The following is a 14,304-nucleotide window of genomic DNA, read 5'->3' as shown; positions in this document are numbered from 1 at the left end:
GAGGAATGGAGAGAGATGAAAAAATCTGTCTGAAAAATAACCATGGCAATATGGAATTCAAAGGACACAAATGTCCCTTTTAACTTCACTTACCCATGACAGAGCTTTAACAACTCCTTTTTACTCAGATTTTCATTCCTCTGGTGGCTTTGTAGAAGAGGTAAATATGTAGAAACCACTGAAGTTTCTGTAATGAATTTGCAAATCTGTCAAGAAATTGTCTTTATTTTAAAATCATTACTAGAGGAACTAGTAATAGCATTAGCAACGTAACACAGTCAGAAAGCCTGAACAAAAGTGAAAAGCATATAAAGGTCTGAAGTAATACTCAGGTTTTCTCAGTAATACTCAGAGTTTGAATTTCTGGACATGTCCTGGTTTCTGAGCCTCTAGATTATAGCTTGATCACACTTCGTAGATTTTCTTACAATTATTAAGAAGCTTAATATCTATAAGATTCTTTATTTTTCACGCATTTCTGCTAGCCTAGACTGCAAACAAGGGAGTACAGGAAACGGGAGATTTGACAACAAAGAGCTATCCTGTAAGCTCAATTACTCTAATATATTATTCTCTGAGACAAATGGTAAGTATTGAGACACTAAGTTTTGTGGGACAAGGCAATTGTATCTGACAAAGCACTTCTTTTCCAAACTGCCTGATGCTGCTTAGTGAAAACAGTAACCTGGTGGCCTCTAGTGGCGTGTTCACACGTTGTACTACCAAAATCATCTTTAGAAGAGCCTATTGTAAACTGAACAGAGGTGCCTGCATCTAATGACCACTTTCATATCACACCTGCTTCCTGTATTTGTCTCATCACACCATAGTGAACATGCTTGACATTCTCTTCAGCATTTGATGGATGCCCAAGGCTGTGTAGAGGATGTGTAAATCTGGTCAGGCTTCTGACATAAAGCCTTCTTCAAAATTAAGGCCTGTAGATTCCTGTTTCATAGACTTTTGGACACCATAAATAATATTTTTATTTGATGCATTAAAGTCTTCTGAGTGCTATAAAGACTGGTATTGTAGTCCATGGATTTGTGAAAGAAATTTCATCTCTTACAGTGACTAAAGGGCCTACATTTTTATTTTAGTTTTAGCTGGTATAACAATGGTGCTGAAATCTGTGAAGGTACAAAAATTATGAATTCCCCATGTAATTCTGTTAAACATGGCAGAAATCCTGACACTTCTGAGCAGTCAAACATCCCTTTCAGTCTTGAGCTTCTAGCTGGCACACCTAAGCTTATCCCTGTTTTCTGGATCTAGTGAGTTTCTATTAGGAGCAGTGAGACCAGACACTTGGCTGGCTTGGATTAGACAGTAGCTGCAAATCAGAAAACTCTGCTTTTCCCTTCTAGGATTTTTGTTGTATTAAAATCATGCTGTCTATTGAAAATCAAAGTGCTTGCTAAGCAGAGAGCACACTTTCAGAAAAACCTCTATCGTTGGACTTTTTGAGGTGATGATAAATGAGGACACACAGAGTTTTCCCTGTTTTTGCAGCCACAGATGGGACATTGACACGTGCATAAATGGCACATGCCAAGACAGGCATTTGTAAGCAGAAGCTGGGAATTCTGAGGTTTGCATTCCCTTCATTTGGTCCTCTCTGTCACGTCTGACTGTGGCCCGGGGAGGTTTGTGGTACCTGGCAGGTGGCACCGTGGATGGACTGTTCTGTATAATTGTGTGTAATTGCCACTCTCCACAGGTCCCACTCCCTGGCTACATCGAGGCTTACCCGAGGCCCCGCTACCAGCACAGCTCTCCGTCCCGCCTGCCTCGGCAGTACAGCCAGCAGGGCAGCCTGCACCCCAGCCTGGAGCAGGCCCCGCTGGCATCCACCGCCGCTTCCCAGCAGAGCCTGACCGACAACGACCCCTCCGACGCGCCGCTCACCAACATCTCCACGGCTGCCCTCGTCAAGGCGATCAGAGAAGAAGTGGCCAAACTGGCCAAGAAGCAAACAGATATGTTTGAGTTCCAGGTCTAGTATCTTCTGAGCACAGTATTTGTAACTTGCGACCTGGGGTAGCCGAGAAAGCAACTCCTTTAATTTTCAGCTACAAACTTCCTGTGAATTGTGCCAAAGCGATGGCATTTTAATCTGTCTGAAAAGTCAGCACCATGAAATGACTTACAGCAGAGCAACAGGACTCTGAAGACATGAAATTCTGCTTTCCAGCTAAGGAAAAGCTGCCAGGAAACTGTTTCATACTGGTGAGATCAACCATATGCAATTGTTGGTCACTTTGCTCTCGTACTATGACCTATCATCACTAAAGATGCTGCTGAACATGCCAGTGCCACAAGAAGTTTCATTTGCAGACCCAGAGGTAGAGCTGCTGAAAATAACTTCTGCATGCTGAAGCTTTGATTCAAGGAGAAAAAACCTGCAGAACATGGTTTGCTGAAGGCCATGGTCGGCGTGGCTGTGGCCACGTGAATTGTTTGCTGTGGGACATTGTATAAGGGGCACTGATTCCAGCAATGCAGAGTCATTTCAGCCTTTTCATTCCAGACACTGTATTCAAACCAAAAGAATTCAACATGATTAAATTATACAAATGAGAGTCCTGTAAATAGCTCCGAGTCTCTTCATCCTGTTAACAGTACAAAGAAGTGAAAGAAGAGAGGACTGTGAAGAAGGTGAATGACATTTCGATACTTGGTGGCTACCTTGTCCCTCAGTGCCACCGATGAGTTATGCAGCAGATTTTTTTTCAGCGTGAGAGAGTACAATGCATGAAGAGCCAGCAAAGGATATTGGTGCTAAAAGCTTCCAAGAGAAATGAAAAAAGGTTATTCGTGTTTGCTCTATAATCAGGCTTTTCACTCTGAATGCATGTGAAGCTGGTAAACCTGAGACCTGTAAATCCTTTCAACCTGGGAAAATGGATACGCCTGCTTGGACAAGAAAACCTCTGTCCAACACAGTGCTTTTTTCTCTTTCTTTAACAATGCTATCTACTAAAGTGATGCCAGAAAGTGCTACCTGAAGCTGCAGTTGATTTTGACGACGCTGGCATGGTGAATGCGCACCCAGGAAGTTCTGAATGTAGAGGACGTAATTACTATATTAACATGTAAATAAGTTAACAGTTACATGAATTAACAAAAATACTAATGTTCTGTGAAAAAGAGAGCATTGCCAGAAATTATGTTGACTTTATATTGTGCAAGATAACGGTCACTGATTGTTACACTGCGTTGTGGTAAGAATCCAATCCCAAAAGAAAGTCAAACCACTTGGATGGGAGAGTAGTTAATATTTTGCAGTTGTACAAACTAGTTGGAGATCATGAACAATTGTTTTCAGTTCCTTCAGCAATGAGCTTCAGGAGCTGAAGTTGTTGCAAAATTTGTTGTGTTGGGCGTGTTTGATGTCAACTGGAGTTAAAGGTAATGTCCTTCATTTCAGTAGGTTATTTAGTTATCCTCAATTACTATTTTGTCTGATCATATCATTTCCCTGAGTTTCTTTGGTCTTAACTGATATGAGAAAGGGAACTTGGTTTAGCTTTTCGGCCATCAGTAAATTGAGAGGAGAGAGAAGACTAGAATAGGGGATAGAAGGAGAAATTGATGAAGCACAAACTTCTAAAGCAGAGCTATTTTTCCCCCTAATAATTATATTATAAACCCTGACTGAGACTGTGATGCATAATTATCCTAGAATATACAGACATCTTCTGCTCCAATACCTTGGATATTGCGGAAGCGTTTGGAATGCTAGTTAATCTTTCAATAAATGTGAAATTTCATTTTTATTATTTAAAATCAGATATAAATAAAATGTATTTTTGTAATTTCTATGTATATATGTGCTGTATATTTATATAAGTGACTAGTCTGCTATAGTCAGAAAATTTCCATAAACTAAGTGGAAAAAAAGAAAGAAAGAAAGAAAGAAAGAAAGAAAGAAAGAAAGAAAGAAAGAAAGAAAGAAAGAAAGAAAGAACCCCTGATAATTTTAATGATCAATATAAACATGCTATGTCTGAAGTACACAAATATACATTTGGATGACTTGGATACTAAACAACCAAAGAAACTCAATCTTTCATATAAATACAAGTCTAGTAAAGACTGACTGCTGTCTCAGTTACCTGTCAGCCAGATAATACTGATCTTATCAGTGTAATACAACACAGCCAAATTGTGTCAAATCAATAGCTGGCTAAGAGCATCACACTTTAGAATAACAACTGAAAAATACTGGGCCAAACTCAGTGTGCCACGGAAGAGACTTGTTCTGGTTGGCTTCAGTGGGAATTTCACTCACTGAGAGCAAGGCTGAGTTTCTCTATTTGGCTTCATCTATAAAAGCAAATTTCACTAGACCCCCTTGAAGAGCATTCTGTTTATTTTTCAGTCATTTGGATCACTGTAACAAAAGTGCAGACACAATGGAAGAGCAGCTGACTTTTATTTAGCCTAAGCTGGTTCACAGCTGGCTTGATGTAACCTGGGAAGCAAAACCTACTCTTAAGTCGTGTCAGCCACATTTTGCATCAGCTTTATTATCTCAGTTTTGGAATGATTTTTCTATGTAGCCCAGCGAAATTTTGCAAGTAAATGGGCCCTTCTATGCAATGGGAGTGAAGATGTGCTGTGTAATAAATTTCTCTATCTTAGACTCCAGTTTTGCAGAGTTATTCTGAGGCTGAAAGTACGGAAGCAGCTGTGATCCTATGGATGGGCACGCTGAAGCCATAGAGCTGGGAAGGGTAATGTAATGACGTATTCCCAAAAAAAGTCACAGGAAGCAGGACATTCCAGTTTTAAACAGCATCTTTTGCACACTTAGCTCTGTTTGTAAGTCTGTTCCCATTCTTAAATTTTAGCAATTTAATAGTTCTATTAAAAAATATGTGAGGGTAAAGTCTCATATACCTTACATGATGAATCTTGTAGCTTGCTTGGCAACTAAAAATTTTGGAAAATACAGAGATGTCCAGGGTTTGGATGTCTGTAGAAAACAGGAAAATCCCAAACAAAAGCATTTAAATGGCCTTCTAGAAAGAAACAAACATTTCAGTAAAGTTAAACAAAGTACTCTTCATACTTCTGAGGAAGACCTGTTAGAGTTTCGAAATTAATTTTGTTTGGTGTTATTATGGACTATGTGCAGTCTACTGAATATTTCCTGAACCATCACTCTGAAACCATTGTGGTGCACTTTATTCAGAAAACCATCTTACATTCTTCGTTCATAATGCCTTTTTATCCTGTTTGTAATATGTTTCTGTATTTTTTTTTTTTAAGTATAAAGTAAGATTATATCAAGACAGTAAGGACATTCCTGGGAAAGAAAAATCATGCTGTAATATTTATACTGTCTGAGCACAAAGCAATGATAAAGTGAAAATATAGTGTATAAATAATTTGTAATATAATAAACATTTTGTATGGCTACAATTACAATATAGTTTTTCAATACTGATTTCAAAGAAGAAAGTATTTGTGTTTAAAGTTTTAACCTTGTCCAGATATATCCATGCCATTTTTACTGAGAAAAAAGCAGTAATTCAGCTTTTTCTATTTAATGCCCCAATTTTCTTTAAAGATATGTTGAATGTTTAGGTGAAGGTACTGTTTTCTGTGTACACAAAATGTTGATGTTCTGACCACTATTTGTCTTGAGATTTGTAAATCACCAGTAGAAACAGTTGCAAATGAAACAACATAAAATTCCTTCTTGGCATGTGTGTACTGACCACTTTCAGCTGGTAAACTACATGTGACATTTATTAGCATCAGTAGAATAGTAACCTTAAAAGGACAAGAGGGCACCTGTTGACAGTCATTTCTTGACTTGTTGGCAGTCATTTCTTGACATGTTATCTGGATTGGAGAGAAGCTCTAGCACTCAGTCTAGAAATATGAGTAATATTTGTGTGTCATAATATTATGGGTAGAACTTGATAGAAGTGCATGCAAATCCTATATGTAGAAATGAGGATTTTGAGTAGTCATTTTTTTCAGATGCTCTCTCTGAAAAGATAAAACACATAAGAAGTGTAAGATAAAAAGGAGAGGCAGGTAGAAAAAGTGAAAATGGGTTGAGTGGCAGAATTATTTTGTTTAAGGCTGATACATACCAAGCTGACCACAGTTTCCATTGCATTTCCAGATGTGTGACTGTTAAAGAATGAACCACATTTTAATGCATGTTCTTTAGCCCTGCATTGCCCATATAAGAGCTGACTGCCAGTTTCTAGAAGTCTGAGGGAGCTTGAAAGCAGCAAGTTTTCTGAGCTCGCAGAAGTCACTTCATTTTGCTGGCCCTGTTCATCCTGCACACATCTGAGCAGCTCCAAACACTGCGTCCAACCAGTTACTGTCCTGGTCTTGCATTTCGTGCACATTAACAAATTCCAGTGGCTTCCCATCCCTCACTGATGTGAAATGGCATAGGGAGAGGGATCTTGCATGCCGCTCATACCTACTAGAAAATGGTTGTGTTTGGCAGCTTTCCCTTCATGGGTTAATTTTTAACTCCAGGACTGAGCAACAGATTTCTTTTTTGTTTATCAAAATAATTCTAAGGTTTGTTTTTATTTCTTTTTCCATTTTTAAGGATAAGAGTACTCTTTGAGAATGCTCTTTTTGAATTTTTGCCTTTCTCTCATAAATAAATAATGCAAAACTCAACTTGTGGAGGTGAGATTTATATAGGTCAGTAAATATATTGCATACTGACCTGTCCTTTAAAGGAAACTTTCAGGATGGCCAAGTCATAAAGGCAAAGCTGGTTAATACTGCAGAATCTCTACTGAGAATAACTGCATTGCCCATCCTTGATCAAAATTTTTTTGCTGTGCCTCAAAAGTGAAAAGCAATCAGAAAATTCCTCATCTGATGATTCCTGTCATTCAGGAAACTTTGTGCTTGGGCTATGTACAAGACATGGGAGATAAGACAGAGATTTCTGTGGGGTTCTGAGATGGATAAACTACCCTGTGTAACACAGCTGCCCTTTGGGTGACCCTTAATACCAACAGACATAAAAACTCCAGCCACCAAAGCGATGTGGCAGAAAGGTGGTTTAGGTCCTGATTTTAAAAATATGACATTTCATGCTTTCAAAATCCCCTTAAGACCATACTCTTATGAGTAGTGTATCATACTCATGTGTATATATATATTTGTGTGTGTCAAAAAATATTTTTTCAAAACTGGTTCTATTTGTCTATCAATTTGTCCCCGTTCATTTCAGGTTCCTTAAGGTGTACAGAGGCAAGTGAAGAGAAAAATCTCAGAGCTGTTCTGTTATGAAGCTCATGAAAGATGATAAATGGGCTTTAAATAGTTAGGTGGTCAAATGTATAGTAGATGTCTTGAAAATAATTACAAGTATCATGAAGAGGTGTTTCAGGAATTTGATTTTTTTTTTTTTTTGCACTTGTTAAAAATAATTCTTGTTTTAAGAAGTGCCTGACTTCATGAATTTTCCACACTCGATTCATACCCAAGGAGTAGGTTGAAGCTATATTGCATTCTGTAAATAATTTTGTAACTTTATAAATGCACATTTACCTACTGGGCAATAACGAGTGCAAAGGATTGTAAATCACAAAGAAAGGTGATTCCACTGAGTACGATATTTAGAGAGCAGGTGAATTTATCTTCCAAAGTATTCCCTCTTCACTGCAACCCTGTGCATTTCTGTGCTGTGTAAAGCCGTGTCTAAACACCATAACACACTGGTATCAGTTAAAGTCTTGTGTATCTGGCAAGGAGATCTGGATGTAAGTAAACTTGAACTTTATCTCTGTCTTTATCTAATACTCTCCACATGGCAATAAGGAAAAAAACCCAAACGCTTTATCCTACACCAAACAACTTTTAATATTTCTTTCTAAGACAAAGAGACTGGGAAGACTTTTTCATTTCATCTTGGTATTGACTTCTGCAAGCTGTATTCAAGGTCATACTTGATAGAAAAAAAATGAGAGTGAAGCCCAAATTTTTGGAAAATATGATAGAACCCATCTTACTGAGGCTTAAATTCTTCTGCAGGATTTAACAACCCAACAGAAGCAGCTCAGGCCCGACAAAAGGGTCAGTTCTGCGCAGTTCTTTGGATCTCATTAGAAAGCATGTTTGTCCAGCACAGATGCTCCTATGCTTTTTGACTTTTTGTCTTCATTTAATGTCTTTCCTGCCATTGCTGTGCATTCTAAATTTGAGTTTTACATTGTGTACACAAAGAAGTGCACTCTTTACCTTGCTGTTAGGCTGCTGGTGTGACAGAAGTAGTCACCAACACGTGACAGAATTTTTAAATAGCCATGGCATTGCATGGCTTCAGCCCACGTTGTGCTTTGTATGTTCTCCTATTAGTGTTCAGGAAAAACACAGCTGTAGGTAACATTTTCCACTGAAATTACTGGCAAAACACCTGCTCCCTTCAAGGAGAACAGTGCTGAGCCAGTAATCCCCCAGTAAATGAGCCATTACAACTATCTTAAAACTGTACCAAGAGAGGAAGAATGCTGTCTGGTCATGGGTGGCTGGAAATTGGGAGACTGAAGGTTGGTTTGCTCTTCTTCAGGATTTTGGATTGGTCCAAAATGTGATTGTGCCTCAGTGTCCCATCTGTAGGGCAGGGTGAAGGGACTGCCTCTCCTCACTGCCCTGCTGAAACGCTGGAACCCTGGACTGTGATGGATACTTAGTAAGAAGCACTATTTATTACTTCATGGAGCTTTGGTAATTGTTCAGGAGTATAAATTACCTGTTCCTATGGTAGCATTTAAATGTCAATTTACAAGGAAAAAAACCCACCTCTTGACAATATTTCAGTGTGTTCTAGGAAGCCTTTCCAATAACAGCCTCTACACTTTTTTACAGAGATTTACAGAATTTATATCAATAAATCATCTCACTTCCCAGGCAACAGATCTCACTTTCCAAGGAAATGAACTTTTCTTACGTCTTTGAATTGTGGAAAGGACTAGCTCTGCATGATTACAAATATCCATGTTATCTTTGGTGTTCACAGCTTGATTCAACTGAATTGTAACGGCTGTGTCTGTGAAACTTGCTCAAAATTTATGAGATTTTCAGCTGTAAGTGGGAAAATTAATTTTCTGAAGCTGCAAAACTGAGAGCAAATTTAAAGCCGAGTCTAGGGATTAAATCGAAAGAATAAGAAAATAAATAATTAAAATTTTATACTATGCAATCAGAAGGAAAATCTCCAAGAACTGGTATGTAAAACCATGCTGATTGGTAGAATTTTACATATGACTGAAAAGGAGGCATTTAAAATGTTCTGGGTCATTACCAAATTACTGTTTTTACTCTGAGCCATAGGGTGATTCTAGAAGTAAAGCTTACGAGTACATAGAATAGTTCCTTTCATGTTAGTGGCTATAGCTTAGCTGAAGTTGTACGTGTGTTTTCCTTGGCAATTTTGCACATGAAATAAAATATGTCTTAAAATCTGAGTTGCTGCTTATTGGTTGTTCCTGCCGTGTCCTCTTCTTTAGAGCAGCTGAGCCCTGTTTTCCTTGGAGCTGCCAGGCTTTGTAGGGGTCCTGTTGCTCATGCAAAGGACAGGAAGGGGGTTTTAAGAACTCCACAAGTCTAACCCATGTATTCCAGCTGTGGCATTCCCTCTGTGGAAAGGTGTTTTCTTCCCTTGCAGAGGTGAGCAGGGCAGTACCCAGCAGGCCAATCACATCTTGTGATTCTGTGTTTCCTTTGTGAATTTTTGTTCTCACCTTAACATCCTCTATGCCTTCCCTTATAATTCAGTCAGTTATTGTGGTTTTTTATATCATTTACTCAGGCCTAAGTTTTGTGCTGTCTGTCTGAAGTAAAAGGAAGAGGAAAATGCAGCTATGTGCTTTTGACAGGACTGCTTTTGTGTAATTTGTGATGCAAGAAATTTGGAATAAAAATTTCCTTTTACTACTACTTTGTACTTTCAGAGGAAAAAAGAGGCAGGAAAGGATCTTCCAAAAACAGAGGTAAATGAACTTCCTAGTGTACATATCATTACTAAGGTTCCACATGGATGGCATAGTTAGGACATAATTTTTAAAATGTATATATGTATTTATATATTTTATATTTATGCTGTGACTTAATATGCCTCAAGGGGTTGTTCTGGCTTTTCTGAAGATGCACCAAAATCTGAGCCTATTTCATAAATGTATGTTTTTACTGTGTAACAGAAAACAACTGACTCGTGTTATCAATAATTATATGTTTCCTTGGAAAAGAAAAATGCACCACTTATGGAATGCATCCAGATTGGCAGCTCCTTGATCCAGTATCTAGATGTCAGTGACCTTAAGAAACTCTGCCTGCCAAACGAAAAAAAAAGAGGACAAGTTTCCCAGAGTTAAGTGCTGCTCAATTACCCTCCTTCACATTGAGATATTAGCTCTGGATTTTCAGGGCAGGAGAATCTAAAATGCAGCACACGCTGCTGAAAACAGAAAAATCATTTTATGATGGCTTACTGCTTTTGGATTTCCTTTGTAATCTGTCCCTGAGCTAATTAAGGCAGCTTGACTTGAAGATTAATTTAAGTTCTAATGATCCATTGTAATAAGGCTGAATATCTATTTGGAGAATTTCAACGTGGCAAACTCAAACACAGCAGTCTGAAATTTAATGGACCCAACTGTTTGGTATAAAAGAATTTAAAGTTTAAATGCATTCTGGTTTTTGAATGGCTTTGTATCTCATTTTTCCCATCAGAAAGCAGCCAAGGCCATTTGAGGTTTCAGAAGTGGGACCCGAGGGCACTCCTTGGGGAGCACCTGGGTATCACTGCAGGTGCAGACATGGCTCTTTCATTGCTCAGCCCTCAGGCTGGCTGTGAAGGTGTGACACTCTGCTTTTTGAGAAGCTTGCTTTGTTTAGGATTGGAAATGGGAGCAACCTACTGATGTTCTGAGATCTCTGCCTATGAATCAAATTTGTAGCCTAAGATTTCTTTCTGAAATGCAATAGGGGTGGATTTGTTGAGTCACAAGGCAGCTACATGAAAGAGATCTGAACTGTGCCAGCATCTAAATGTCAGGTTTAGCCTCCCTTGAGCAATCCAAGAGAAGAGAAACAATTAAAAAAATGAATGACACGTTCTTTGTGAATATAAGAAAATGCAGTAAGAATGCTGTTCTATTTTATCTTAATGGCTTAAATTTTACAAAAGAAACTATAAACAGATCAGCTTTGAGATGAAACCATAAGTCCCCAGATGAGAGCAAATTACTGGATTTAACAAGGCCAGATGGAAACAGAGCAGAAAAGTAAAGGTAAATAAAATGTTTAGGGGCAAATGAAAATCAGCATATGTGCCATTATGTATTAACAGCCTGTTTTTTCTAGAGAAAGGGTTTTGACCAAAGCATCCTGATGGAGGAGTGCTGTGGGTGACACTGGCCAAGGGTAACTGTTCTGCAAAATTCCATGATCCAGATGATTTTTTTCAGTAGATGTGTGTCCCCAGGCACCTCTAACTGAGATTACACATTAACTGACGTTATTCCTTGCATTATCACCCCATAATTAAACAAGTGTTGTTTCAACATAAAGCCCACATGAAAAACAGAACAACAGATGGAAAATATTTAAACTGTGTGCCATGAAAAGCAGTTCTGTTTAAGCCGAGAAAACCTGAGTGAATAATGGATGATGAGAGCTGGATGTCAAGTGAAAGACTTAGTAAAATCTGAGAAGTAATTTTTAGGAAGCAGCAATTCCATGTAACGGAAACCTTTCTAGGCCCTTGCAATAACCTTGGAGAATTTAGGGTGGTTTAGGAACGAAATTGATCTGGAGATTGAGAAAATGAAGATAGTTCCTCTGCTACCTAACTTGATTTTAAAGCTCTCGCTTCTGCACAAAGCCTTTGAGGGCCTCTGTGTATTGGCCCTTTTTGTCCAATCCAAATTTGTTTTCTGGCATTTAGTTTGGGCACTAACAAAATTCTCATTTTCATAGTAATCAACAATTTCTCTTTAACCATCCACATTTTCACAGCAATTAACTGTTTCTGCTTTAGCCTCAAAACCCTTTGAGAGACTTTTCATCCTCTTTCTGCAGAGGGAGCAGTGAAACACTGCAGGCCCGATTTCCAAAGTGTTCTGCTGTTCATTTGTAATCACATTAAAATGTGATTACTATAGTTTGATGATTGACAAATGGGAGTTATAAACTAGATTTTTCTTTTTTTAAAATATAAGCTCTGTGTACAGTAGATCAGAATATGGCTGGAAAGATTGAGGCAGTATAAGGATGAATGCTGCAGTAATCAGTAAGAGGAAATAAAATTTTGATATATTGTGTTAAAATATTTCAGAGCCGAGCAACTTGAACACAGTTTAAAAAAACAGAGATTAAAATATTACTCTTAAAAACAAAGCTGTTTGCCAAAATACTGCAGCTTCAGGGTCAGTTGCTTTATTATTTTATGCTGCCACCTACTGCTCTGGAAGTGGAATAGAAAAAAGTAGTTGGTATCTTTTATCAGTCTATTTACGAGCCTATTTACTACTTTGTGGTGTTATTCTCCATGCCATGTGTGGCATTACTTTTTGAATGCTAAATGCTCTCCAGATCTTCAACCTGTCATCCCTGCCTCTGTCCATTTTCCCTCGTGAAAGGAAGTGCCTTCCAAACATAAGGATGTTGTCACTTCAAAAACTGCCACAGGCTTTAGCCTAAGCACTGTTATTCCTGCAGTAAATAGTAGAATGTCAGTTGACAGTCAGTGTCATATGACTGCTCTGATAAAACCCAGCTCGAGCCACACCTTCTGTAATTTTGTGGTACACTAAAGACAATAAAGGAGTACACTGTGATTGTAACACAGATTTTTATGTTAACATGAAAGTAGATTTTTTTAAGCTGGTTTAGAGGCTTAGGACTTCTGACCATATCTATCTACTCAATATTGCACTTAATATACTTGGAACTAAAACGAAACAAAACAAAGCTCAGCCATATTTTGTACTGTCATTTCTATGTTTCCCAGCTACAGATATGGACTGCTGGGAATCCTGACAACAGCAGTGTTAATTTCTTAGTGTTTCTAAAGAAAACACTTCCTGTGTAAAGTAATTGGAGAAAAAAACAAAGTTAAAATACACAGTAGTGTTATCAGTAATTAGTACCAGACAAATAATAGACAAAAAAAGTCAACAATATGCTACACTTTTAATTTGGTAGAACAGCACACAGTGAGTAGAAACCCAATATTGAAGACCCATTAAAACACTCGATAGTGATACAGTGACAGAATATCCAGCTGAAATAATCCTAAGTATGCTGGTGGCCATTACTTCAGGTTCTGCATTGCTTTCATGCTTTGTATCTTCTTTTCCTCCAGTGCCTTCAGAATTTTATCTAAACAGGAATGAAATATAGTTTGTCATTTGTGATGTCATTAATAATTTACAATACTTTAAAGTAAAACAAATAATGTATTAAGCAAACTAATAATCCTTACAACGCCTTGGCTAGCAAATATCTGAAAACTAGAATTTCTCAAAATAACAGGTATTAAAAATGGAAGGAGGTGTGTATTGCTATAATGAAGAGAAAAGTATATGCAAACTACCAATCAGAACTTCTTTAGAGATCTTCCTTTGAATTCACATTTCTGATGGACATTTTTCCTGGGTTCTTGTAACCTTTGCACTCTTGAAAGTTTCCTGACTGGCAGCCTGTGGCCTTGCAGGAAATGATGAGCATCGTGTCCTTACAGTTGTTGGCCTTACCACTGGAACTCTGAGTACCATCATCATCTGCTGAACTATTTTATTTCCTGCATTTTCTTCCTGGCCAGCAGATTGTAAAATCAGAATGCCCAGCTCATTTATAATTTAACTGGAGATTTTTTGGTTGGTTGGTGGTTTCTTTTTTGTGTGGGTTGTTTGGGGTTTTTTTTGGGAGGCAGGTGTGTTTTGGTTTGGGTTTTTTTAACACCTCCAACTAACTGCGGCCTTTACATCAAAGCTGATGTACAACCACCGGGGCTCATTACGAGTTGATACATTTTCTATGTACAAACTCCTTCTCTCTTGACTGGTGCCTGGGTTGGGTTTTTTGTTGACACTTAATGACTTTGGGGCTTTTGTTGCTTTGTGCAACAGTGACTACACCCGTACTTCTTGTGACTCCTCTAATTCGTGCCCTCAGCCGGCTACCCATGAGCAGTGGTAGCTGACACGGGACAATGGCTTTTCTCCCTGCGCCCCCGTGCTCCCGCACGCACCTGCGCTGCCCCCGCCGTGTCCCCGGGCTGGCTCTACGGCGCTGCGGGGC

General features: G+C 38.5%; 1 protein-coding gene and 1 long non-coding RNA gene across 4 annotated transcripts in view; one reads left to right on the top strand and one right to left on the bottom strand.

Moving 5' to 3' along the window:
- KIAA1549L (KIAA1549 like) overlaps positions 1-9,467 on the top strand; it is a 76,877-nt gene extending 67,410 nt beyond the window's left edge. For all 3 annotated transcript variants that reach the window (XM_017726347.1, XM_017726346.1, XM_008644098.2), the window contains one exon: positions 1,721-9,467. In XM_017726347.1, the coding sequence (XP_017581836.1) occupies positions 1,721-2,002 (282 nt within the window). In that variant the 3' untranslated portion in view covers positions 2,003-9,467. The remainder of the gene's footprint in view (positions 1-1,720) is intronic.
- A 3,707-nt stretch (positions 9,468-13,174) lies between these two features.
- On the bottom strand, positions 13,175-14,304 carry LOC108444718. The gene is made up of 2 exons (XR_001859367.1): positions 14,255-14,304; positions 13,175-13,383 (listed from the first exon to the last, which is right to left on the bottom strand). It is a non-coding gene; the product is annotated as an uncharacterized LOC108444718 (long non-coding RNA).

Source organism: Corvus brachyrhynchos, unplaced genomic scaffold (assembly GCF_000691975.1).
Source record: "Corvus brachyrhynchos isolate BGI_N302 unplaced genomic scaffold, ASM69197v1 scaffold281, whole genome shotgun sequence".
NCBI lineage: Eukaryota > Metazoa > Chordata > Aves > Passeriformes > Corvidae > Corvus > Corvus brachyrhynchos.
The sequence above is the reverse complement of the archived record's forward strand: the minus strand, read 5'-3'. Positions and strand labels throughout refer to the sequence as shown.